The following is a 27,495-nucleotide window of genomic DNA, read 5'->3' on the forward strand; positions in this document are numbered from 1 at the left end:
CCTGACTTCCTTTGACGATGATGAACAGTGGTATGGAAATGTAAGCCAACTAAACCTCTTCTTCCCCAGGTTGCTTTGGTCATGGGGCTTTGTCACAGCAATAATAACACTAAGCCAGGGAAGTGGGGAGAGGGAAGGAAGAAGGAGTCAGCTTTGTATCCATTCATCCTCTTCTCTTCCTTCAGTTCATTTTCTTGCTAGCACATTATTATTATTATTATTATTATTATTATTATTATTATTATTATTATTACATTGTCCCTAGATACTGCCTGCCTTCATTGACATAACTCTTTGCTAGCTTAGTGTCTGCTTAACTGCCCAATTAAGACCTACATTTCTCCTTTTCAGGCGTGCTAGGCAGGGATTCCAGCATAACTTCAACTTTGGGAGGCTTCTGATACACCCGGTCTAGTCATTTCCTTTTTATTAGTTATATCGATCACCTCCCCAGGGGAATCACAGAAACCTTGGCTCAGGTATTTAAAAAAAATTTTTTTTTAAGCTGCCAAGAGCTATTTCAAATACTGCTCAAAGATTAAAAGAAAGGGCAGGACAGCTTCAACCCTTTGTTTTTGTCTGACCTATTTCTACCTTCTCTGTCTGAATTGTTAACAATGTCCTGTATTATTTTTCTAGACAAGTATCCTACTCCCTCTTAAAAAGAAAGTTTCTTTATGAACATTTTTATTGAATTGAATCAAGGCAGGTCTAAAATTTGACTGCAGTGAGCCCTGGGGCACCAAGATACTTGGCTGAGTGGAAGTCCAGACTCTGCACCAAACCATCCTGCTTGGCTGCCTTTGATACAGCCAAGTTCCTGCATCAGATTCAATTATAGCATTTGCTTTTCCAAGAATGGCACTATAGGCAAGCCAGACTTACCTATCAAACCATTTCAAAGGGACTTTATAACCCACAATGATTTCCAACTGAATGTGAAAACTGAAGTTGAGCTTTCGTTTCATGATTTGGGTTTCTTTTGTTCGTCAGCCAAGTAATATATTCACTGAGGACCAGACCATGGTCCGAGAGCTCTGTTAGGCACACACAGTGTGAGTTTTGATAAGAAGGCTGGAATGCTGCATACTGCTGGCCTCGGCCTCTGTTTCTACAGTCATCTCTCCATATGAGATCCAAGAGGGGGATCTTTACTTACAGAGTCATTCATCAGCCGAGAAAGGCAAAGCTGCCCTGCGATTGCAGCCGTGCTCTGGAAGGCTTAGGTAACATTAAGCAAAGTGGATTTCCCTTTGTACCATTGCAATGACAGTAAGTGCCTACAGAAATGGCTGCTTACCAACTCGGTAATAATTTTTATGAAGTATATTGCAGAGTTTGGAAGATGGCCACTAGGTGCATTGCAAAATGTAATTTTTTTTTCTTTTTGCTTGTCCAATTCATCAGAAAATTGAACATTATTCCTTAAGGAAGAACGTGAACTAATCTTTTGAACCAAGTTGCTTATTATAGACTGCTGTAAGAGTACCTAGGCATAGGAATTATTGATGAGGAAGGATGGGAGCCCCCTGGAGAGCCCAGCAATCGGCAGAAAAGCACTCTACACATAGCCAGGCTATTGGATTCCAGTCATGACTTGTCTTCACTGCAGCGAATCCAAGATGGGGTGCTACAGAGCAGAGATTCATAGCTGCCGGTGTTATAGTAAATCACCCTGGAGCACTCTAGCCGTCTGCATGGGAAGCCAGCCCCAAGATCCACAACACTTCCTAGCTGTTAAGCAACCTTAAATACCAGGGAACACACGTGTATAGTCTACATGAAGCCTAGCAGCAAAGCGAAAGTCACCAAATTTGGTCATTAGGTCCAGATATTAAATTTTCTGGGTTAAATACCCAAAACATGAAGGTGAATAGAAAAGAGAAACACTGATTCTCTTCTATACGCCGAAGGTAGCTGACACAGAGAGGGTGGTCTCATACATATTTGTCACCATAGGGCAGAGAGGTACAAAGCAATGATGCCTGTCTTGTTAATCCTGTCTTGTCACTTAGCCTGTCAGTGAAGGCATCAGGAAGCCAGGATCTTCCTCACATTCCTGGAAGCTGCCCTCAACACCGTGCTCACCCTTGTGATTGTCTCTCAGAATGTGAGACATCCTCACCAACCGCCCCTGAAGGCAAAACCAAGGGGGTTTCTTCCCAGCATACAAAAGAAGACAGCTCCAAAGCCTCTTGCCATAAACACTCATTCCTTCATCTCTTATGCTAGAACTTAGCCACAGGTGTTTTCCCGAAGCCAATCATTGGCCAAGAGACACCAGTTTGTTGTGGCTGATTAAATAGATGGTAATTGCAGCTAGCCTGCCTTCCCTGAGAGCACAGTGTGGCTGCTATTTAAACAGCTTTAGTTTCCTGTGCAAAGAAGACTAGGGGAGGGTAGAGGGAAAATGGACAGACCAGCAACTCTGGTGAACATGGGGCGGTGGGGTGTGTGTGTGTGTGTGTGTGTGTGTGTGTGTGTGTGTGTGTGTGATGTTTTAATAAACTGTTGTATTTGTTAGCCTTGCCATAGCTGTGAGCAAATACTCGCAGAACCTACTTAAAGAGAGGAAATGTCTCTATTGTTTCCTGCTTTCAGAGCGTCCAGTCCATGATTGCTGGGCCCTTGGCTTGGGTAGAACTGCATGGCTCCTGATGTTTCCTCCTGCCAGAGGAAAGCAGTCCATACATAGTTCACAACAGGAACCAGAGAGGACCACACAAAAGGTCCAGGGGTAATACCTCCAAGAGCCTACCTACTTCATCCCACCTGAACTCATCTTCTAGCTTCCACGGTCTTCAAGTTAGGACCACCAGGTAGAGTCCTAAGGTTCAAAAAAAAACCAGCCTATGGACAGCATTTCATACATAAACCGTGATAACTGTCTTCAACACTCCAAAAGGTGCTTTAAAAAATTATATGAAGTAAGACTTCCCTTTCATTTCAGAGAACACTTTCTAACCCTTCTGGTTACTTATTAAGAAAGAGTATTGAGGGGCTGGAGAGATGGCTCAGAGGTCAAGAGCGCTGGCTGCTCTTCCAGGGGTCATGAGTTCAATTCCCAGCAACCACATGGTGACTCACAACCATCTATAAGGAGGACTTTGCTGGTGTGCAGGTCTACATGCAGACAGAACATTGTATACATAATAAATGAATCAATAAATCTTTTAAAAAAAAGGGGGGGAGCTTAAGTGAGGGTGACCATAAGGAGGAGATACCTTCTGAACTAGAGGAACTAGCCATTAGCAGCAGGGAAGACCCATGGAGACACAGGACACCCATGGAGCAGGGACGGCTGAGTCTAGGTGTCAACTTTTCCTTCCCTACACTGAAACGCCCCTGTCATAGGAGGCACTGAGCATTCAGGATGCTGTAAACTATATCCCAAAGCCAATTTTGTATTGGCATTTTCAGTAAAACAAGTTTCTAGGAGTAGGCTGAGAAGGGCAATCTGAAAAGTAATTTCTGAAGAGCAAGAACTCATCAGTCCAAATAGGATAGGAAAGCGAATCCAAATAAAGTGAAAATTGCCCAGAGCTGGGGAGGATTGGGTAAAAAGAGTAACTTGTAATGAATGCATGACTTCTTAAGGTGATAAAAATGTTCTTCAGACTGTGATTATCTTACGTAGGTTTCTCTATTGCTGTGATAAAACACTGAACAAAAGCCACTTGGGAGGGAAAGGGTTTAGTTCATCTCACAACTTATATCCCATCACTGAGAGACATCAAGACAGGAACTCAAGACAGAAACTGAGGCAGAAACAATGGAGGACCACTGGCTTGATCACCATGGCTCGCCAAGCCTCTGCCTGCTTTCTTGTATAGCCCAGGAGTGGAACCACCTGCTGTGGGCTGGGACTTCCCACATAATCATTAATTTAAAAAAAATGCTCCCAGATACTTGTCTACAAGCCAGTGATGGAGATACCTCTCGTTGAGGTTCTTTCAACTTGTGTCAGGTTGACAAAAACTAGCCAGCACTGTGGTGATGATTGCATGGTTCTGTAAATCTACTGATGCCTACTAGCTAAGCTCTGAAAGCGAGCAACTTTATGGCCCCTAACATATTTTGATTGTATTCTAAAGATTTTTAGAAATGATCAACGCAGAAGCCATCTGCAGCATTGAGCAATGGAAGTTGGAGAGGGAGCCTGCGGCAGGAATTCTGAGAAATCCAATGAGGGCCTATGCTTTTCAAAGTCACCGAAGGTGAAAAGGTGAAAGGGTTATTTTAACTTAAGTATTAAAGGAGCCATTGATCCAAACGCTGGCTAGCCCAGGATATTGGATTATAACATTAACTGAGCCCTTTCCTCAACTTGGCTTGTCAGAGTGCCTCAACTCCCTTCTGATCACTTACAAACAGAATTCTAGACACACACACACACACACACACACACACACACAATTTTTTTAAGAAAAAAAAAAAAAACCCTGTCATTCATTTCTATCTTCACAGGGGAAAAAAAGATGAACAAACTGAAAATCAATGACTGCTTTTGCACCCATTTGAGAACTGAAGACAAGGATAAAATTGCCACCCCAAACTCTAGAGAGATAAATTAACCTAGAAAGTTACAGCCAAGATCTTACCCGAATCAGAGCCACCAGAGCAATAACTGGTAGAAATACCTGAATGATGATTTTCATAATTAATGCATGGACTTGGCTGTCTATAACTACAGGAAATAACTAACTGGGGACCACAGTCTTGGGCATATTCATATGGTCATAGGTTTGACATCTAGGAATTTCACAACTGGAAAAAGGCTGTAAAAGATTCCCTAGCCTTCAGGCAATGAAAGATGAAAAGTAATCTTTGTGAGACATGCCCAGAGCATTTTCCGTAATAAAGATGCCCTCCCCACGTACAAAGATGTAGCAAAACCTCTCCTACCTGAGGGAAGGGTTTTTATTCCTCCTATATTGAGCCTCAATAGCTTTCCTGTGTCGTCTATGAGGAGAAGAGTGGCTAAGAAACATTTGTAAAGGGTTAAAAAGCCAGGGACATGGGTTAACTAAGACTGAGACTTAGTGAAAATGCAAAGCCAAGATAGGGATTTAAAAGATTTCAACAGATGAAGAAAGGACTGATGGATTGAAGACAGGATGATGGCTGGGATCCATGCATGCATCCATGGACGATGGGTGAATAATAGAAATGACACATTTATATAATATAATACTATCATTCAGCAATAAAAAATTAATTTTTTTATTTGTGGCACTGTTGGTGGAGCTGAAGGATGCTGAATTAAACAAGTCAAGCGTAGAGAAACAATCGCCACATGTTCTCACTCAAGTGTGCAAGGCAAATACGTTATGATCATAGAACTGGAGTGTTGAACAATGATAACTTAAAGCCTAAAAGCGGCAGTGTTGGATGGGAGAATTCTTAGGTATTATCATATACCAAAATACAACCAAAAAGAGGAGCCCAAGAGTTTCCAGTACAGGGACCATTGTTTCCAACCACATTTATTGGATAAATAACTAGAGAGGAATTTAAAACGTCTCAACACAAAGAAGTGACAGATGTTCACAGAAAAAAATATTCTATATTATTTTCTGTTGCTGTGATGAAACACCTTCAGAAAAAGCACCTTTGGAGGGGAAAGGGTTTATTTCATCTTACACTTCCAGACCACAGTCCATCCTTGAAGGAATTTAAAGCAGGAGCTGAAGGCAAGAACCTTAAGGTAGGAAACACAGGGGAATGCTTCTTGCTGGCTCACTCACTGGCTCATGTTTTGATAGTTTCATTATATAGCCTGGGACACCTGCTTAAGGAATGACGTCACTCACGGCAATTCCTTATCTGAGACTTTTCCTCTCAGATGACTCTAGGATGAATCAAGTTGTCAAAGCTAACTATGACAGTCAGGCAAGGTGGCGCACGCCTTTAATCCCAGTACTCTGGAGACAGATGCAGGCCGATCTCTGGGAGTTCGAGGCCGGCCTGGGCTACAAAGCGAGTCCAGGAAAGCTTATAGTCATACCAGCAGGGATCCATTATAATGCCTAAACTGCAGCAGAAAGAGCTGAAGATAATTGAGAGGAAAGACAGGTGCAGTGGAGTTTGTACTATAGTTGCTGCAAACAGTGCAGACCTCAATTTCTGGCCCTGTGAACAGGGCACCTCTCATTTAGGGGCCTATTTGTCTCAGCTCCTATTCCCTAGGGTATCTATCATCTGGCTTTCCACAATAAGAAAATCCAAAAGTATTGTTGTGCAGCTGTTCCTAGAACGATAGTGAGGAGCCTCCTCAAATGAAATTCACAAGGCAGCTGAAGTCACGAGGCCCCTCCCTGAGATTATATAAGACATAAATAATTGCTAGGGGTGAGGAGACTCTTGAGAGGCCCTAGCTGCAGGTTGAGCAGAGAGCTCCTGGGATTTGGCTCTTGTGAGTCATCACCCATCCTAGGTGGGCCTATGGTGATGCAACTGTCTTTGAGTCATTCACGCTCCTGTGACCCCTCACTCCTGCTCCTTGTAAGTAACCCCACAAAAGTCATTAGTTCACTGACTTGGATGGAGTCTTTCTTGGGTCTATCTATGGTTGGTACTCTATCTAAGATGAACCTGTTCACTTCTCCTCAGGAAAAGTCAAGGCATGGGCATGAAAAATGGCAAGAAGACAAGTAGGTCTAAAAAGGCAAGTCCAAGTAGGCAGACGTGTGACTTGGACTTGAGTGTGGATGGCACAGGCTTTAGAATCATCGGAGAGGGAAATATAAATAATATAAGTATAAATAACTGTTTCGCATACAGACAGTATGCAGGAACAGACAGGGATTGAAAGCAGAGGGTTGAAAACTAAGAAAGAATCAAAAAGAAACACTAAGCACTGGTAGCAAAAAACAATGAAGAATTCCCCTGACGGGCTAGCAGCAGACTAAACTCAGGTAAGGAAAGAGTCAGTGAACTTACAGATAGCTCTGTTAAAAAAAATAAAACCAAAACTTCCTAAGCTGAGTGCTGCGGTGACGGTCCACGCTTAAAATCCCAGCGCTTGAAAAGTGGATACAGGAAAGTGAGGAGTTTAAGGCTCTTGGCCATATAAGAGCCTATCTCAGAAAAAAATAATAAGTATACTCCAAATTAATTACCCTTCTTCAAATTAAGGAAACAATCTCAAAAATATGAAGAAAAAAAATCACCCTTCTGCCAATTAGATTAGGACTTGTGAATTATACCTGTTTTGTCTTCTGAGCATTGCTACTCATGACCTAAAGAATCAGGCCCTGTGACAAGAAGTGATTGCCTGTCAAATGCCTGGTCCTGTGGGAGTGTGGGTCCTTGCTCAGCCGTGCTCACTTTCTCCAGTAATATCCACCCACCTTCTCATCTGTGCATCCCCGGCAAGCCTTTCCTGGCATTTCGGATAGACCTATGCCACAGGTCTTAGTTGAGAGCTGGATAGCGTTCAGAGCGGAGGAGGCCGGTGGAGGAGGCCAGCACCGAGACATTCAGTCTGACACGCTGTGTTGCAGAGAAGAGTTATAGTGAAGTAGTGGGCCCGTGTGAGGCAGGTCCCTTTTGTGGTCTTGGGAGCTGAAGACAGTGGAGGGATCTGGAGAGTCAGGTCTGGCCTTCAGCTGCTAGTGAGCAGGGATTGAGCACTGATCTGTACCCCATGATGTACTTTCTCCCAGGAATTCTCCATTTCTACCATGATAGGGATTTTCATTTTTCATCTTTCAGCATTTTTTAGCCTTCCTTTCTGTTTTATCCTACCCATCCCTCTGCTTATGTTACCTGTCTTTTCTGTGTACTGTCTGTTCTTTGCACGAGAGACCTTAAGTTTTGTCTGAAGAGTGTGACAGAACTTTTGTTATTTGTTTGTTTTTTTTTTAGTTTTTCTTAGTCTATCATCATAATCATCTCCAAATGTCAAAACATCTGATTAAATAGCAGTCTAACTGTTGATATGACATTTAAAATATGTAATTAACATTTAAAAAGAGTAAGTAAACTCTGAGTAAAATACATTACCCTCCATTAACATGGATAGGCCATAGGACCAACACTAAGGTTTCTGGAAGGAAACTTTAAGACTTCAGCATAGGGGCCAGGCCAGAATTTGTCACAGATTTCAGACTAGCCACCACCACAAGCATGAGTTCCTTGATATCCCCTTTACTATATCTATAGTGAATTCTAAAAGAACGTTTCATCAAGTTTGCTGGCAAGAAAGGATTCATCTTTTTGCAATATGTGCTAACCCACATTGTAATCAAAGGGGAATTTTGTTCAGAAAAAAAAAACAATTATTCTTTGATGGTGATATAAAAAGAAATACCAGGCATCCTTCAACTTTGTTGCTTTTCATTAATTCTCAGCTTGATATTGGTGTAACAGGACATTTGCCCTCTGGCATGCTGATGTCAAAATTAGGCTTTTTATTTTAGTTTTTTTTTTTTTTTTGTTTTTTTAAAGCCACTTCTAACTTCTGTCCTATAAGGGCCCTTGAAAGTTGGTGGCACTCCTGGAAGCAACTGGTTGCTTAGAAAAAGCAGTAAAGCAGGACCAGTCATAACCACAACCCCATCTGCTTTCCAGATTGTGGAAATTGATAAGGGACCAAAAGTCAACTTCTGCCCCCACTTTTTGGGTTGTTTCAGTTTTTGTCAATGACAGAAAAATACGTGATGCCACTCTCTGAGCCTCTTGGGAAGACGCTGGCTAACAAGAACAGCCTCTGTCACAGAGCCTCTCTTGTACTCCCCTTTGGGTGGCTGTTGCCATTTAGTTTATCTCACTTTCCATTTGCACTGACATCTGATACGAGTGGATTTCATTCTCCAGTATTAGGTGCTATTTTATCTTTTTGTAGTTTTCTTTACTGGAAATTATTTGTTGTTGTTTTGTTTGTCTTATAACTTTAAATTCAACTGGCATGGGTAACTTAGAAAGTCCTCAATGGCCACCGGAGTGTAGAGTTCAGTTGATGGAGTATTTGTCTAGCGTGCCAGAAGCCTGAAGCCCGAAGCCCTGGTTTCAGCTCACAGCATCATGCTAACCTGGGCATCACATGCTGGTGATTTCAACACTGGGAAGGTAAAAGCGGGAGGGTCAGAAGTTCAAAGGCATCATTGTAAAAAGAGAAAATGAAGGAAAGTTTCCATTGGTTTGATACCTGCACAAAGCCACTATTTTCCACACATGGAAAGCATCTTCGAACTGCCCAACAGAATATAAATGTATCTGAAACGAACTAACAACATATCTCTTTACAGTTAGACTCAGGCTTTATTTTTTGACAAAGATAAGATAGAAAAATATTATAATGCGAATATAGCAGTTGCTCTTTCTGTAACAGAGTTTGGAGTGTGCAGTGCAGACCAGGGTGGTCTGTCTTCCTTCTGGCTGTCCTACAGTCAACACTGACTTATATTCCAGCCCCTGCATTTGCTTGAGAGGGTATTACATGGCAAAATGGACTTCTTAAAAGGCTATAGCATTCAATAATAAATATTATAAAGCAAGGGAACCAAACAGCCTTTAAGATATAATTACAAAGAGCAAACATTAGACTCCATAATCAAAGCTAAGAACACATGTCCTCAAAATAGCTTCAACATTTCCTATCAATATACAATAGAATACTCATTTTAAAAAAATCGAAGGAAGAAAAATTCGAGTAAACACAATATTGCAGGTGACCTGAAGAGTAAACAATTCAGTGTATTTATAAATGTCATTTCAACAATGTTCTCTTTGCCTAGCAGGCAATAAAAGCTAGCTCTGTCATCAGAAATGTGCCCCTGAACGTGACCTTTGAACTTGCTAAGTGATGTCATCATTGTTACAAGCCATCTTTGGAGGGGGTGGCTGAGGGGCTCTTGGTACATGCAGGTATTTGGTTATGATTATAAAGACAGAAATGAGTGTCCAGGAGTCTGCAGCTGAAATCACTGTTGGCTGTGTTAAGCACGGTCTCCTCCTTCTGTGGTACCTCAGGCAAAGTCCCACTGGATAATTAATAAACAATAAGTAGGTCATAATTCGTCTCTGTCGCTCCCTGAAACCTTTCTTTGTTTCTTTTCCTCCACTCCTCAGAATAAAACCGGAGGCCCCTCCCTAACGTTTCTACCATGTAAAATAACCGTATGTACTCATGTACATACATTGCTGTCTTTCAAGGACTGGGTAACTCCTCGTTTTCTATCAAATAATCCTTCTTCATATACTTAGTGCCCCTAACTAACCTCCACACTTCCAAGTAAGCATCCTTTAAGGACCTCCTGCTCCCTTCATCGGAATGCTCGTCTACTCTTGAACTCCTGGCCACCAGTGAGTCCCCTTTGGGGCTGCCCCCTGACTCCTGCCCACCTTGGTGTATGGAGCCATCTGCCCCTTCTGCACCCTCTGGCCCGCTATTTCCGCCCTCGGCGGCGGGCAGCTCCTCCATTGCAAAAGGCAACTGGTCCCCACTTGGCAGCGGTTCCTCTCGCTCCGCCTGCGATTCCAGATCCTCATAGTTGCTTTGCCTTCTTGTCTCCAGGAATTTGGCCACGCAGTAAATGATGGAGCCCAAGGTGTTCACCACGACGCCGGCGATGAACAGAGAGGTGGGCTCCACGTCGCTGAAGGCCACCATGCCCACCGTGATGGTGGCGATGCTCTTCACCACGCCCACGAAGCTGGTGGTCACGGCGGAGTTGATGTAGGTGCAGTGCAGCGTGGTGAAGTTCATGGCACAGCCGATCAGGACGCAGGCCGCAAAGATGGAGACCATGGCCGGGTCCCTCCAGCCGGGGAAGGCCCAGGCGTGGATGGAGTCGGTGCTGGCGAAGGAGCAGACGACCAGCAGCGGGGTGGCGGACACCGCGATGACATACTGCGCCGTGAGAGGCCCGTGCTCCGTGTCGGCGCTCGCCTTCTGGATCAGCACCAGGTAGGCGGCGTGCACCAGCACCGCCAGCACGCCCGTTACGTACCCTATGGGGTCGCCCGTCAGGTCTCCGGCTCCTGAGCGCACCGAGCGTGGGAAAGAAAAGGAGGCACAGGGTTGGTGCGGCTGGGCTTCCACTCCGGGAAGCAGGTTGCCTTGGAAAAGACCCGCTTCCCGTCCCACCTCTGCCCACGAATTTCCCGAGTGGCCAACAGAAGCCCTTCTTGCCTCCATGACTGTGTCAAACCCAGTCACCGAACCCCGTCTTCCTCTAGCCAGGGCGAAGGCCACTGGGAGCTCAGACGCTCCCGGGGTAGGCGGCTCGGCGTCCCTGAGCCTGCAGGGAGGTCACCTGGGCGGGTGGCCCCTCCACCCCGCCCCGTGGGCACCGGAAGGGAGAGGGAATCCCGGCTAGTGGCCTCAACCCGGCCCCGGAAAGAGGGTTTTCCTCCGCCCGCACCTGGACCCCGCGGGGCCCTCCCAGCCCTCCCGCACCTGAGCCCCGGGCCGGTCCCTCCCGCCTGGCGCTCGGGGACTCCGAAGGAGCTCGGGTCACCAGGCTTCATCCCCAGCTCCCCAGCCCCGCATCTCCCCAGCCCCGCGTGATCCGAGGAAGTTCCCGGCCCCCTTCCTTCCGGCTCGGTCCGGGGCCGGACTCCAGCTCTCAGCTCAGGCGACTCTCCATCCCTCCCGGAGGAAGGGGCTGACCAAGAAAAACCTGGGTGGGGGCAACACGCGGAGGAGAGAGGGGCGGGGGGCGGAAGCCGGACAGCTAGGGGGAGGGCTGTGGAGGAGGCCGCGGAGGGCTGCGCTGGGTCTCAGAGGAAAAGTCCCTTTTGTGAGCCCAGCGACCGCTCCGGGCTCCCCGCCTCGCTCCGCCTCAGTCTCCCCGTCCGGCGGCGGCGGGGGAGAGTGGTCCGCGCGGCCTCTCCCGGGTGGGATGGGTGGGCCGGGGCTGGGCGCGGGTCCCGCTCACCTGCCAGGGCGGCGCCGCAGGTGGTGATGAGCACGGCCGCCAGCACCCCGGGCGAGGGCGCGCCGTTCTTGAGCACCAGCACGCCGATGAGCATGGTGACTAGGGGCAGGCAGCGCTTGAAGACCACGTACATGGGCAGGCTGAGGCCGCGCAGCGACCAGAGGGTGAGGGTGGACTGCAGCGTGGAGAGCACCGCGACCCCCGCGAAGGAGCGAGCCAGGCTCAGGCCGAAGGGGGGCACGGCGATGAGCCCCAGGCGCCGCAGCAGCTCCAGGCTCAGCGCCGCGGTGGAGCTGGTCAGGCACTGCACCAGGGTCAGGAAGGAGAACTGGTAGCGGCTGATGAGGAACTTGAGCAGGATGTTGAGGGAGCCCGAGAAGACCCCGTGCGCGACGGCCACCGAGATGCCCAGCACGCGGCCCCGGCACAGCTGCCGCATCGCGCCGGCCCCGCCGCCCTCCGCCGCGGCGGAGCTCCGGGCTCGCGGGAGGGCAGCGGGGAGGAGGCGCGGAGCGAGGGCGGCGGGGCGCAGCGGAGGGCGGGGGGCGCGGGCTCGGCTGCGGAGGGCAGCTCCGGCCGGGCGTCCTCGCGGCTCGGCGGCTCCGCGTGCGACTGCCCCGCCGCTCCCGGGAGGCGGGGGCGGGGGACTGGGAAAAGTGGCAGGGGTGGGGGACGGGTCTGAGAGGAGTGGCGGGAAGCCTAGCGACCGCGACTTGGAAGTCGGTGGGGAGGCGCGGTGAGCTTCGTCCCGCGCGGTTCCCGGGTCGGCGGGACGCTCGGCGTCAGGAGGGCGGGCTGGCGGCCGGGTCGGCTACCGCGGGCCGGGCCGGGCCGGGCCTGCGCGCCCCCTTGGGCATCCAGCGCCCACCCGGGTCGGCTCTCGGGGCGCGGCTCCTCCTCCCCTCCCACGGCGGCAGAGCAGTGGGGTGCGTGCTGGGGGGATCCCCTGCACAGCTAAAGACGCTCCAGCATGGAGCCTCGTTCACTGGTCGCAACAAGTGACTGCGCCCCCCGCCCGGTGGCCCGCGAGTTGCAGCGCATTTTCCACCCACAGTCTCTTCCTAGCGCTGCACGGAAACGCGACACGTCGGTGCCGGAGGGCGGCGGGGCCCCTGACACTCAAAATCCCCGTGCCTTGAAAGAACTACCTGCCGGGGAGTGCTCTGGAGCCCAGAGGTTGGCCTTTCCTGGTGCCTGGCGAGGAGCTTGGAGTCTGCGCCCTCTCAGGGAAAGGTCCCAGGGTCGCGCGTGGCCCTGCAGAGCTTCCTCACGGAGGATGGCGTCTGGGCAGCGGATCGTGGGAATGGAGGGACACATTTAATTTAGGCAAAGAGATAACATGGGCAAACAGCAGAAACTAAGGGGTGGGGGGCAGACATAACCAGCAGTGGAGGAGTTTGGAGGGGAAGGAGCCCAGAGGTGGAGAGGCAAAGGCGAGATGGGCGGCTGCTCGACAAAGGGGGGAAAGCAGAGGGCGGGCACGGGCAGAGAAGAGCCTTAGACGCACAGCCGCCCCGTCCGGAGGTTCTGGATAACGGTTTTCGGATCCCAGAGGACCGGTTTCAGGCTGCTAGACAGTCATGGGCAGCTTTGGGGAGCAGGACTGTGTGGGTGCCATTGCCCCTGAGCAGAGAGCATACCTCTGTCCCGAAGTATTTGCTTAATGTCTATGTGTTCCTCCCTGTGACTGAGAGAAAAGGAAATCTACTTTTATTTTTGTAACACCCCCCCCCCCCAACACACACACACCAACCAGTGAAGCTTTGATCTGAATTCATTTGCGGGGAAGTTCCGCTCTGACCCTCAGCGGGAGCAGATCCACGATAGCTGGGCTTCTGTAACCGCCAGCCACAGCAATTTCCAGACCACCTGGAATTTATAGCGATGGCCAGGCTTTGCCTGACAAGCGGAGTACTTGAGATTCTGAATCGGCGCCCCTTTCAGTCACTGGGGCCTCGACTCTTCGCCACGGGAAATTTCAAACTTCTAACCTTTAAACCCCACACCTCCTTTGCCTGGACACGTGGGCTACATTTCCTTGAAATCTAGCATCTTCTTCTTTTTTTTTTTTTTTTTTTTTTTACACTTCTAGGCTGAACCCGATAGTAAAGTACAGATGTAGAAACTGATGATTAGCTTAGCAGGATAAAAACAATTAGAGCAGGAATCCCAGGCTCACTGCAGTTCCTGATGGGGGTGAGCTTTTGTGTTGTGGGTGCTTTAATGAGAGAGAGTGCCATCTCAGCCAGTCCTCAGGCTCAAGCTAGGTAGTGCCCAGCGCCTTGTACAGCCACCTGCCTGTCCCTGACAGGTGGGTCCCACAGGGCTGACTTTGCAGGAATAACCCCCAGGGTCATTGTGCTGAAAGCTTCCGGTTCCTCTAGTAGCTCTTGGGCTTTGGTTCCCCTGGGAACTCTTTGGTTTTATTACTGTAAACTGTGGTTACATACTATTAGCTGGTTAAGAGACTGGTTTACAAGGGCTTGGGAAAGACTGAAGCAGTTGTACAAATTTTGTGTATGGTTTAAGGGTATATTCAAAATATACAGAGATCAAGACTGAAATAGGCTTTTTTTTTTTTTTTTTCTTAAGATTTCCAATAGGAGATTCCTGTTTTCTCCGGCCCACTCCTGCAAGCCATCCTATTATAAGTGAATATATAAAGAAGTGGCTGTACAGCCCTTATTTTGGAATGATTCATTTCTGCCAGCAATTATAATTGCTTCCATTTGTGATACTGACATTAGGTGGAAGATTGGGGGCTGAGTCAGCTTCCTTACCCTTCTCATTTAAGCAAGACTACTTAGTTTAATATTTCTAACCTGTGCAGTATGAAACAGCAGATTTTCTCTGCTGTATTATATATAATTCTCTAGTAGACCAAACAAATTAACCCTACCCCCAACAAAAGTAGTTACTGGATAAGTTCCTAAAGAAAAATTTTATTATAGTATATTAAGCAGGGTCAGCTGAACCAGAATTTGGACCTGAGGTCAGAAAACCATTTGACCGAAAGGAATCAAGTTACCGAAGGTCTAGACACAAGCTCTTTATCTTTAGAGCTACTTAATAAATATTAGTGGCATAAAATCAATCTTTCAGTTCATTCATTCAACAAACATATTGAGCAAATATCCTTTGCTTGGTAGTCTGTCAGGCGGAGGCTTTGAGGATGAGCACTCAGCTGGCCCCTGGGGAGCACACATGGGAGAGGCAGCATCAGGAAGAAAGCAAGAGACAGAACACCCAGGAAGACAACTTCATCAACCTGACAGGAGAGGAGCTGGCTTTCTGGAGAAAGAAGGATGGTCCTAAGTAAATTTACTGTATCACTTTTAATGTGGTGCATGCTTCTTCCGGGGAGTACGTATAAAGAAAACAAACTATAAATAAGAAAGAAATGGTGTCCTCAGTGTTCACCATGCATCACCCTGCTGCTGCTGCTCACAGCTGGCTGTCCTTCCGTCTTTTACATATGCAGCCACATGCAAACCCTTCTTAATAAGTAAAACTGCTGTGTTTACCCTATATTGTATGTCTAATGACCACAGATGAGTGAGTATATACCATGTGTGTCTTTCTGGGTTTCTGGGTTACCTCACTCAAGGTGATCTTTTCTAGTTCCCACCATTTGCCGGAAAATTTCACGATTTCCTTCTTTTTAATAGCTGAGTAGTATTCCATTGTGTAAATGTACCACAATTTCTGTATCCATTCCTCCTTTGAGGGACATCTGGGTTGTTTCCAGATTCTGCCTATTACGAATAAAGCTGCTACAAACATGGCTGAGCAAATGTCCTTGTTGTATAGTTAGAAGATGCTCAATCCTCAGTCAGAAGGACATCGGAAGCAAGAGAACACAGGGACCAGGACAGGAGCCTACCACAGATGGCTTCTGAAAGACTCTGTCGAAGTAGAGGCTGAGACTCATAGCCAAACTTTGGGCAGAACGCATGGAATTTTATGAAAGAAAGGGGAGATAGAAATACCTGGAGGAGACAGGAGCTCCAAAAGGAGACCAACAGAGCCAAAACAAACAAACAAACAAACAACAAAAAACAAAACCCTGAGCTTTGGGGGCCCTGAAGAGAATGATACCCCAACCAAGGACAATGCATGAAGAGGACCAAAAACCTCGGCTCAGATGTAGCCCAGAGACTCAATCTCCAAGTGCGGTCCCTAGTAAGGGGAGCAGGGGATTTCTCTGACATGAACTCCGTGACTGGCACTTTGATCACCTCCCCCTGAAGGGGGTGCACCCTTGCCAGGCTACAGAGGAAGACAATGCAGCCAGTCCTGATGAGACCTGATAGACTAGGGTCAGATGGAAGGAGAGGAGGACCTCCCCTATCAGAGGACTAGGGGAGGGGCATAGGAGGAGAAGGGGGAGAGAGGGTAGGATTGGGAGGAGACAAGGGAGGGGGCCACAGCCAAGATACAATAAATTGTAATAAATAATTAAAATAAAGAAATTTAAAAAAACCCATAAAACTGGGAGATCATTGGATGCATACAAACCTCGTTAATTTTTAAAGCACTTTGTGGTAATCAACTTTCAAGGTAGTTCCATTCCCAGTGGGGTCCTGTTTCCTTATTCACACCCTTGTTGGCATCTTTACTGGACTGTAATTGGTCTTGGTAACCAACAGAACATGGCAGGAATGAGCATGTCACTCTGGAAGCTTCAATCTTGGGTTTTCTCTTTACCACTTCTGGGGAGGTCCAATGGCCTCTCATAAGGACACCTCACACGGCCTATGAGGAGTCAGTCCATGTGGTGAGAAAAGAAAAAAAGACTACTAACAACCTCGAGACAGCTTATCTGAATCTCATGAGAGAACAAAAGGCTGAATAAGTCAGCCGAGTAATTTCTGATACCTGATACCAGACCTAAAAAATAATAAAATAAAGGAGCCATGAATGTGGCCCTTAACTACATATCCTAATAGCAGCATATTTTCCCATGTCAGAATAAGAGAAGAGAGACAGAGAGAATTTCTGTTGTGAGCAGGTGCACTGGAGGCCAGAGGTCCATCTTGGGTACTGTTTCCCATACACTGTGGGGTTTTTGCTTTTTAAGATTAAAAAAAAAATTATGTGCACATGTGTGTATCAGTATGCATGCATACCAGTCCGTGGAGTCCAGAGGAGGGTGTGGGATCCCCTGGAGCCCTGATGTGAGTGCTGGGAACTGAGGCTCCTAATCCTGGAACCATCTCTCCAGCCCCTATTGCCATCTCTGATATAGGATCTCTCTCTCTCTCTCTCTGACACCTGGGGATTGGAGATTAAGCTAAACTGACAGGCCAATTAAGCCCCAGGACCCCCTTTCTCTTCCTGTCCAGTGGTAGGGTTACAAGCATGACCAACCTCATCCAACTTTTTAGGTGTTAACAGACTGAGCTGTGAATGCAGCCCTCAGACCCTCTTTAAATGAGGGTAGAAATATGATCTTTTCATCTTTTCTCCTCCTCCCCCTTCACATTCTACTTCTTTTCTTCCTCTTCCTCCCCTTCCTTCCTGTACTGGGAACTGAACCCAGGTTCTTATGCATAGCAGGTGAGTGCTTTACCACGGAGCTATATCCCCAGCCCTCAGGTTCTGAGACTCTGGGAATACAGCTGGTAAATGACAGAGGAACTCACCATACTGCTGTGCGATTGCTTATGGAAACAGCGTGCAATCATGCTCTAAATTAATCAGCATCGGATTTTATCAGTATTTTAAGTGCTTGCCAAAGCAATATGAACAAAAGTGAGGAGAGAGCTCACTTCATTTAGTATTTCCTTGTTATCAGTGAGGAAGAATCTACTGAGCATTTTAAAGTACATCAAACATTTGCCTTCCTACTTCTGTGAACTCTCCATTGGTAACTTTTGTATTTTGTGTCTAGTAATTTTTTAAAGATTTATTTTTTATTTATGTGCAATTGTGTGTTGAAGCCATGTATGTCTGGTTGCTTGCAGAGGCCAGAAAAAGGTGCTGGAGCCCATGGGACTGGAGTTACAGGCTGTTGTCTCAAAGTGGACGCCAAGAAGCGAACGTTGTTCGGAAGAGAAGCAAGGGTTATTAACCGCTGGACACCGCCCAGCGGTTGATTTTTAAGAGTTATTTATTGCTGAATACTGGAGTGATAGCTCTGCCGCACAATGATGCGGACCTGGGTTTGGTCCCCAGACCCCTGTAAACTTAGTTAGGTGTGGTGGTGCACACTTGTAACCACAGCACCGGGGAGGTAAAGGCACACCAGGTGGTGCCCAGGCCTTACCAGCCAGCCAAGCCAGCCTTATCAGTGAGGTCCAGGCCAGCAGGGACTCTGGAAAAACCGAGGTGGGGGTTGTCCTCTAGTCTGCACAAACACGTGCACCCGTGCACACATGAACGGGCATCACGTACACAGAAAATCATAAACTCTGGCCACTAGCCAGCAGGGCTAGTGCGCCCTGCAAAGTGTATCCTTTCTTTATGTCCTCTCCATTAGCTCTGCAAACTGTGTTTGCTATTTTAGAGCTTGCTGTCAATCTTCTTCTTCAGTCACTTCATGTAACTTTTAAAATGATGAGTAAGAACTTGTCAAGCCAAAGGCAGAACACCTAAGATACACAGACGAGTTTGAGCAACGATAGACCTGAAAACTTGCATGATTTCTACGGGCTTTTGTGAACATGCTGGTGTTGCTGGAGAGGCCTTGCTGCGGGCAGGAGCTGGCTGGTCAGGATTCCCACAGGCAATCCTACAAGCAGAGGAAGGTGTTACAATGAAATTGGGACACTCCAGTTACATTTCAGCCCAGTCTTTGGCAGCAGCACATAGGAAGGTCATTCTGAAGGCACAGAACTCGAAATAGAGTAGCCACTTAGAGACTGGGTGGCAATTTTTCAGGGAAACTGAGGCAGTGGTACTTGGGTTGAGGGGTAAAGGAACAGGACTGAGTGACCTGGGCACTGTATGTGGAAAGGGGCTATGACTTGGCATGTAGGTCTTTGGATGACCTAAACTGATATTTGACTTGACTCCTCCTTGACGTCTAATGAAAAAGTACACGCAGGAGGAAGCTGCTGGTTTAGTGAGCAAGATTGTTGGTGTCGGCTGGAAGAAAATGGGCTCTCAGGCTTACGGGGGACTCAGTGGAGAAAGGCAGGAGGCAACCAGTATTCAGTCCATATGTACAGAAATTAAGAAAAAAGAAAAACTTAAGTCAGTTGGCACATCTAAGAAGAGACCTGTTAAGTGAGAACTTACTAAGAATTCATCTTAGGAAAAGCCAAGTTACTGCTAAGACATTTGGTGAAGAAGTGTGAAAGACAAAAGCAATGTTGGCTCTCTGCCTCATCTAGAGTGAAAATGGGCTGCTCAGAGTCACCCAGGCTCAGGCTCAACTTCTTGGCTATTGGCCTGAAAGCTGCAATCTTCTCAGTCCTCTCAAGATGATCAGAATCTTGATTCTTTCTTAGCAAGCCATCTCATCTATTAGAAAGGTGGTCATGTGGCAGGGACAAAGCTTTAGACTTTGCAATGCCCCGTTTCAACTCGGCTCATTACTTGCTATGACTCCTGACACCCTGGCTTCCTTGTCTAGAAGGCAGGGTAGCACTGGGAATGTAAGTGATAAAGATTAAAAAAGGACTGCATACTAGCTGGGTTGGCGGTGTACCCCTTTAATCCCAGCACTGGGGAAGCTGAGGCAGGAGGATCTGAGTTGAGGGCCATCCTGGTCTACATAGTGAGTTCCAGGTCAGTCAGAGCTACACAGTGAGACCCTGTCTCAAAAGACAAACACAACACAACCAAAAGCCAAAAATAAAAAATAAAACAACAAAGAAACTACATACATGGAGTATGCCACACACTACCCTGATGGTAGATGGGTCAGTGACTCAGTTACACTGTCCTGTCACAGCCGGGGCAGCTGGAAGGCAGACAGGATGGATGCCAATGGCACAGGTCACAAGACCTGTTCTGAAGTGCTCCTAGATGAGACCGTGCTGAACTGCCCCTAGACTTCGCATCTAGAAGCTACTGAGTTCATCAGCTACCAAGAATTCAAAATGCATACCCTTCACTTTTAGAGCAGACTCAAGCTGGGCCCCTTTCATCTTCCGACACTAGCTCCAGAACCAGCTTGGTAACAGTCCTGCATATCAGGAAGCCAGAGTCTAAACATCTCCCACATCCCTGGACACAGGGAAAACAGATCAAGGGAGAGGCTAGGGGATTTTGTTGTTCTTGGGTTTTGTTTCCCTCAGTGGTCATGGGTGCCTCCAATTCACTGTGTAACCCAGGGAATAAACCTCTTGCTGCAGCTTCTCAAGTGCTAGAATTATAGGCCTGCACCATCACAATTGGCAAAATTATTAAAAAGCTTTTAATTTTGTTGATAACCTCACAAACGGATAGTGTGCATTGTGATTATAAACCCCTCCAATTTCCCCCCAATGTCACCCTCCTTCCCATGAGGCTCCTTCCTATGCTCATGACTTGATTTTGAGACGCACTGAGTTTAACATATTATCTGTATGACCATGGACTTGGAACCACCTGCTGTAACCTGCTGGGCTCTTCAGCGTGTACAAAACTAAAGACAATGACTGCTCCTTTCCCAGAATGTATCAGTAACTAGTTCAGTAGAGAGAGGGAAATGGAAGTTTTTAAATCACAAAGTTTTTGTTTCAAAAGATGCATGGTATATTACTCCGTTACAATAATCTCTCATATTCAAAGAGGAAAAGAATATTTCATTGTAAACATGGCCTTTTGCAAGTTCTGCTGATACACAGCGCCCACTGTGTACCCATTTTTCATTGAGACTCACCTTGGTGGGATGCTATTAGTTCATGTGGAGGGAAAGGACGAGGAAAAGTCGTATGCACCTCCACAGTCACAACTGTAAGAGTTGGGCTGCCCTGCTCACTACTGGCCACTAGTTAAGCAATGTCCACTTCAAGAGGAACTAGTATTGCTGATCCAGGATCCAAGAAAACAGTGTCCTTGCCCTGAAATGAATCACTCGTGCCAGGCCTGGTGATACGACCACAGACCACAGACACTGAGCTGCAGAACTGACCATGCTTCTCATTTATGAGGCGGGAATGCTTAGACACAGATCTTTGGTCCAGCCAGGAGCAAGTTACAGAACTTTGTGGTATGCATTCCCCAGCCCTGTTCTGGCTCCTCTTTTCTCGTGTTCCACTTCTCCATTTATGCTGCTTTGTGCCTTCAACCCGTGTTGAACAAGACAGGTTCTTACATCTTTCTGGAACAAGACATAAATATGTAGTGCATACACAGTTGAATGCATTTTTGTTCCGGTCGTTACAAGAATATTTTAAAAATTCTCAAAAATGTGGATATCCAGTTTTCCTAGCATCATTTTTAAGGATGCTGTCTTTCCTCCAGTGTGTATTTCTGGAATACTTGTTGAATATCAGATGGCTGTAATTATGTGCATTCATGCTTGGGTCTTCTATTTTGTTCTATGGTCCGCACATGTGTTTTTCACCACTTTGCTGTTTTTATTACTATCGCTCTGTAATATAGCTTGAAACCTGGTCTGGCAGTCCCTCTAACACCATTTTGCTCCGGATTGCCTTGGCTGTTCAGAGTCTTCTGTGTTCCCAAATGAACTTTAAGATTTTTTTTTCTATTTCTGTGAGGAATGTCATGGGGGTTTTTGATTAGGATTGCATTCAATCTGTAAACTGTTTTTAGTAGGATGGTCATCTTCACAATATTAATTCTACCAATCCAGGAGCATGGGAGGCCTTCTAATTTAAGGATTGATGAGCTGTCTCAGTGAAGGTGCTTTCCATCCAGCCTGACAATCTGGCTTCTACCAGGACCGACATGGTGAAAAGCTAAGAACCTACTCCTGAAAGTTTTTCTCTGAGTGCCACATGCATGCAGCACCCACACACAGATACATATTCACGCTCAAAAGAAATATTTAACAAATTAGCATTCTCAAAGGACTTAAGAATCAGAATTTCTGCCTTATACATAGAGCATAGATGACATACAAAATAAGTGCTATATAAAATGTTTTACTATTTTTTCTACTTCGACCTTTTCAGGTCACTATAATTTTTTCATTGAGGGAAGTAACAAGAGGGGTTAGAGGGCTGTCACTAGAAGCCTTAGTAGGACCATACGTTTTTTGCTCAATGGCGTTTTTTGGGGGGAGGGGATAGGAGATGGACAAGGTACCCTTTGGTAGCCCAAACTGGGCTAATCCTCCTGCCTGTGCTTCCCAAGGCCTGGGATTATAGGTGGGTGAAACCATGCCTGGCTAAAAGTTTTGACAGTGGAGAACTGGGAAGAGAAGAACAACTAAGTCATGGATACAGTACCTGAGAGGATTTGAATATAAAATAAACCATTAACTCACAGCACTCTCTAGCTCACAGCACAGCTCTCCCTGAGAGAATTTCCCTCAGTGTATATGCCAGACACATGATGATACTCATACACACCGAGTAACTTAAATCTGTATTAGAGCTCACATATGAGCATCAGCTTTTTCTATATAAAATATAAATTTATATCCATACATACAGTACATTTTTAAAATGCAACCTCATTGAGATGTCATAAATAAGATCAAGAAACAAAGTTTATTTTGATTTTTATCAACAGTAGTGGTTATATTTTACATCCAAAATGACAAATTAAAAATGAAATATATTACTGTCCATGTAATCTACTAACCTCTCATATTTTAGTCCATTTTACAATACAGACATAACATTTTAATAGACATTATAAGATACATCATAACAATTATTCTTTAGGATTCCAGAAAATATAGTTTATGTCCAGGCTTACAATATGATACAATGTCTTTATAAGCTGCCTCACAGCTGATTTTGATATAGTTTGAGAATTTTGAAATCTCAGTACATGTAAAGGCCTAACTTTTATCCTTTAGGTAGGTAACATTTTCATATTAATTTCATCAGTCTATAACATCCTCGTTTCTGACTAGAGCAGCATATCTTAACCAGGAACCGAGAGACAAACAGGGTCATAGATCTTTATGGTTTCATCCCAGGAGCAGTCAGCTACCTACAAAACACAAACAAAGTCAGAAAAACATGCGGAGCACAAAATTCAAGATAGCAACCAGTTCAAGTCCCGACCACTCAGCATGTAGGTCATCCACTCATATCACAATTTAAATAAAACAGACTGGGAGATGTTTCTGATTGGAAGCTATTTCCTCTTTTAAAAATATGCTTTGGCAACTGTTTCCAACTTATTGAAGCTGCTTGCATACTTCTACCATCACTGGTACAAAACCCTTTGCACCCAGAGACACTCTTGAAATGATGTACGTCTAGCCTGAGAAATGAGACTATCTGTTTAACATTTTTCTGGCAGTGAAGACATAGGGAGAGAAGAATAAAGACCACCATGGAGCAATGTCTAGAGATTTGAAAACATGTCAGGAGGTATAAGCTGGGTGTGGCTGGATGAACAAGGTATAGCTTTTCTCATCACAAAGTGGCTCACGTGAGGTCAGTCTGGAACACACTCTAGACCCTAAACACATGCCCATGGGCCAGTATCAAAAGACCTCATAGAGCCATGGCATCCCAACCAAATGCCCAGAGCTGAAACCAGCACTAAAGCCACACCCACTACAAACAGTCCCTCAAAAAAGGCAAACTGTCAATCATTACTTGCCTAACTTTAAAGTAAAAAATTTACACTGTAGGACACAAATATTAATTTACTCCTAGGTGTGTGTTTTTAAATGTTGGAACTTTTGGGTGAACACTAAATATCACAGAGGAAAGATGCAAAGAAATGAGACTTAGATTTCTAATACACATTATCTAAAAATTGTGAATCCTAATCCATTCTTCTTCTCCAATTTCCTATTTAGTAAGGATTTATGATAAATAACAAATATCATTACCACCGAATGAGGAAATGTTCTTAACACTATACTTGAATAGTAACACAGAAAAGACCAAAATTTTAATGAAAAGGGATTATAAATATATTCATCCAAATTAATGTAAATAATTATGCATTCATCTACCAATGACACCATTTATTAAGTTCTATAAACTGAAACATTTATAATAAGGTTTTAAAATCTGTATTTTGCTAAAAACAGAGAGAAAAGCAAAGAAACCCCCGAGCCTCCACGGATGGTAGGGTGGTGGCCTGTAAGAAGGAAAAGGTATTGCACACACGGTTCTGGCGAAGCCTCTCGTGAGTTACCACCAATACGCCAATACCTGGATAGCTGCAGGAAGCACTGCTTTCCTCTAACCCAAGGACCGCATAGTATCTTTTCACCTCATAGCATCTACCTGTGGCTAACCTAAAGACTATTTTTAAAAGGCTGACCAAAAGACAAACATTTAAACGAAAAGTCTTCTAAAGTAAATACCATTGTTAAAGGGAGGGACAGCCAAACCCATCTGAGGAGTGGTATGGAAACCTAATACAGTAGAAGCTTCTTACAATATGTGTATACACAAAGGCAATCTAAATGAAATCGCCAAATAACAGCAAAGACAAAGGCCAAACTGGACATCTCTCATGACCAAATGAAGCTTCCAGTACCAGGAATGGGTTGCATCTAATTGAGACCTTAGCCAAAGGGATCCATGGAAACCCCCAAACAACCGGGGTGGCTCTCCACGCACTGACAGTAACGCCTTATTGCGGAAGATAACACCTTCACAACTCACTGAACATGGAGATGGGAAGCCTTCATCCCTATGATCTGGAATCTTTGGAACAGGCAGGTTCCTGTACACTACCAAGGAGAAACAGCCTAACCCAGCCAGCAACCTTTCAGTCTACGATGGCTCCCTGCCTGCAGGATATTCTGGTGCAACAGCGGCACAAAGCACATGGGAGTAGCTAACCAATATCTGATTTAAAGCCCACTCCATGAATCCCACACCCACTCTGCGTGGGTGGCCAAGAACCCGAGACGAGATCGGCCAGACAAGAGGGGGAAAACGAATGCTATTGCTGTGCTAAAGGAAGGTAGCAATAAAATGACTCCTAATGGCATTCTGCTGTACTCATGGAGCTGTGCCTTGCTCAGCCACCAACAGACAAGCTTCTTCCTGCAGCAGATGAGAGCAACCTCAGAGAGCCACCGCTAGGCATTACACAGGGCGAGAGATCTTGGGACACTCAGTTCTAAAAGGGGTGAAATTCCTCTCCTCAGGGCTCAGGGAACTCTACAGAAGAGGAGGAGGAAAGAATGTAAGTCAGTGGGGATAGAGGACACTAAGGAATCAAGGCCTCCCAGACACAAAGGGCCGGTGCACATAGGAACTCACAGAGACTCACAGAGACTGTGCAAGTACAGGGTCTGCACAGGGTCCCGAGTTGGTCTCACTACCCTAGCCTTGCTCTCAACCTATGGTCACAGGGTCAGCATCACTTAAAACTTAAAACCTCAACAGGTTTCAAACGTCAGTTAGTGAAAAATGGTGTGTGCCACACAGGAAGCAGGGATCAATAATTTTAAACTTCTCAGCTCCTGACCTCAACAATATAAACAAAGAACACTCCCCAGCTGTGCATTAAAACCCTCTGCAGACCTGCCTAACATGCAAGCACTGGAAAGCTCAGATACAGAGCACAACATATAATAATTTTCTTAACTGGATTTTTGGCATTTAGGTAACACAGTTTTTTTTTGTTTTGTTTTGTTTTGTTTTTAGGAGAACTTTATTTGTATGAACTTTTTGTTGTTGACTAAAAGAAACTCAAATCTGGGAGCGAGGCATCATCACTCACATCTATAATGACATTGGTCAGCACTCAGGAGGTGGAGGCAGGAAGGTCAAGAGTTCAAGGGCATTCTCAGTTGCATGCTGAGCTCGAGCCCAACTCTCAGGCTATATTACGAACCTGTTTCAGAGTGCAGGGAATCATATGAAAGAAGGGGGAGTTAGTATGACCTGGAGAGGACAGGAGCTCCACAAGGGCCAAATATAACAGGGACTATTATGAGACTGTTTCTCCAACCAAGGACCATTTATGGATATAACCTAGAACCTCTGCTTGGATGAAGCCCATGGTAGCTCAGTATCCAAGTAGGTTCCCTAATAAGGGGAACAGGGACTATTTCTGACATAACTCAATGGCTGGCTCTTTAAACCCCGCCCCCTCAGGGAGAAGCAGTCTTGCTAGGCCAAAGAGGAAGACATGGCAGCCAGTCCTGAAGATACCTGATAAGCTAGGGTCAGATGAAAGGGGAGGAGGACCTCCCCTATCAGTGGACTTGGAAAGGGGCAGGGAGGAGATGAGGGAGGGTGGGATTGGGAGGGAATGAGGGAGGGGGATACGGCTGGGATACAAAGCAGATAACCTGTGATTAATATAAAAAAATAAAAAAAGAACCTGTTTCAAACAAAACAAATCAAACTGTTGAAGTATATACCCCCCCAACAACCTCTAATTTTGGCAGAATTAATATATACTTAGGAAAGAGTTCTCTTCCTTTCCTGATGAAAAAGTAGCAACAGATGTCACTGATGTAATGGAAAACAACATATGCAATATTTTCACTTAAGGTCCAAGTTTGGTAATAAAGAAAACAGTAGTCCCAGAGGCAGGAGGATTGTTCCACTCTGTCTTTAACAAAGTTAAAAAAAAATAAATAAAGCATGAAATGTCTTCTCACAACCTCCCCCTGCCCCCCCACCCCCCCCATCCCCGTCTTCCCCAAAGCATTCCTAAACCAAGGTCTCTTCATCTTCCTGGTATTATTCTGCAAAAGCTAAATCCAGATTATGTACTCAGAGACATGGGGAAGCTATGCCAACTAATTAAGCTATAGTAACAATCGTTACTAATAATAATTTAAGTCATAACAAGTTAATGTTTTTATTTATTTGAGGCTTATTATGTAACAATACTGTACCCTGAGGGGTTCTAACTGGCCTGCGGCAATTTGTATATTAACTCACACTGCCAAATAAAATGTATAATGATTTAGCAAACCCCAAACCAACAAAAACCAAAATCTGCTCTAGAGGAAACACCAGCTTCAGGTAGAGGTGAGCCCATCACGGGACTTGCACAGTGTGCCTGCCCCGGGATAGCCAGAGAACACAGGCACACACTGGATGGCAGACCAGTTCCTAACAACACTCCTACACAGGCAACAACTATCTGAGTCACACTTAAATGTGGAGGGTTAGCCAGAGAGCACGTGAAGGTGGCTGCTGGCCTGGGGACAGTGGGAACAGGGAAACGTCCTGGGCAGGGGGATAAAGAAGACTCCAAGAAGAGCCAAAACCTCCAGCTCTGACTAAGCAACTAATTTTCTGATGAAAAACTTAATGTTTGGACAGGAGACCTTCCGAATGTGCTTCAGGGTCTCTTGACGGTTGGCTGCCAGAGCATGCCTCCACTTGACCCAATTTCCATACTGGATGACTGTATGCAGCAATGCTGAAGAGCAAGGGCCTCCAGGCGTCACAGTCTCTGCTCAGGGGTTTCACGAGGAAATGTACTCCTCAGCCTGTCACCACTGAGGTGGTACACTCATCCCTTAGCGCCTGCGAATTTCTTTAAACTGAACCCCAAATACAAACTGCTTCGTAAGAACTCAGAATTGATATTATCA

At 45.8% G+C, this 27,495-nt stretch overlaps 2 protein-coding genes across 4 annotated transcripts in view; both read right to left on the reverse strand.

Moving 5' to 3' along the window:
* Positions 1 to 9,244: 9,244 nt before the first annotated feature.
* Positions 9,245 to 12,350, reverse strand: Slc35d3 (solute carrier family 35 member D3). 2 transcript variants are annotated; one of them, XM_055599381.1, is made up of 3 exons: positions 11,886 to 12,350; positions 10,348 to 10,986; positions 9,245 to 9,986 (listed from the first exon to the last, which is right to left on the reverse strand). In XM_055599381.1, the coding sequence occupies exons 1-3, from the start codon at positions 12,322 to 12,324 to the stop codon at positions 9,802 to 9,804; spliced, it is 1,263 nt and encodes a 420-aa protein (XP_055455356.1). In that variant the 5' UTR covers positions 12,325 to 12,350; the 3' UTR covers positions 9,245 to 9,801. The 2 variants fall into 2 exon arrangements, with proteins under 2 accessions (XP_055455356.1, XP_055455354.1); XM_055599379.1 differs by having other exon boundaries at positions 9,924 to 10,986.
* A 10,126-nt stretch (positions 12,351 to 22,476) lies between these two features.
* The window catches only part of Pex7 (peroxisomal biogenesis factor 7), a 62,293-nt gene continuing 57,274 nt past the window's right edge, over positions 22,477 to 27,495 (reverse strand). For both annotated transcript variants that reach the window (XM_055599468.1, XM_055599469.1), the window contains one exon: positions 22,477 to 22,946. In XM_055599468.1, coding sequence (XP_055455443.1) covers positions 22,878 to 22,946 — 69 coding nt within the window. In that variant the 3' untranslated portion in view covers positions 22,477 to 22,877. The remainder of the gene's footprint in view (positions 22,947 to 27,495) is intronic.

This window comes from Psammomys obesus, unplaced genomic scaffold (genome assembly GCF_907164565.1).
Source record: "Psammomys obesus unplaced genomic scaffold, mPsaObe1.curated_primary_1811, whole genome shotgun sequence".
Taxonomy (NCBI): domain Eukaryota; kingdom Metazoa; phylum Chordata; class Mammalia; order Rodentia; family Muridae; genus Psammomys; species Psammomys obesus.

Excerpts from the sequence above, each read along its gene's own strand:
- Slc35d3 (XM_055599379.1), bottom strand. The coding sequence starts at position 12,324 with ATGCGGCAGCTGTGCCGGGGCCGCGTGCTGGGCATCTCGGTGGCCGTC. Across the intron at positions 10,987-11,885 it reads CTGCGGCGCCGCCCTGGCAG|GAGCCGGAGACCTGACGGGC; the intron begins GTGAGCGGGACC and ends CGGTGCGCTCAG.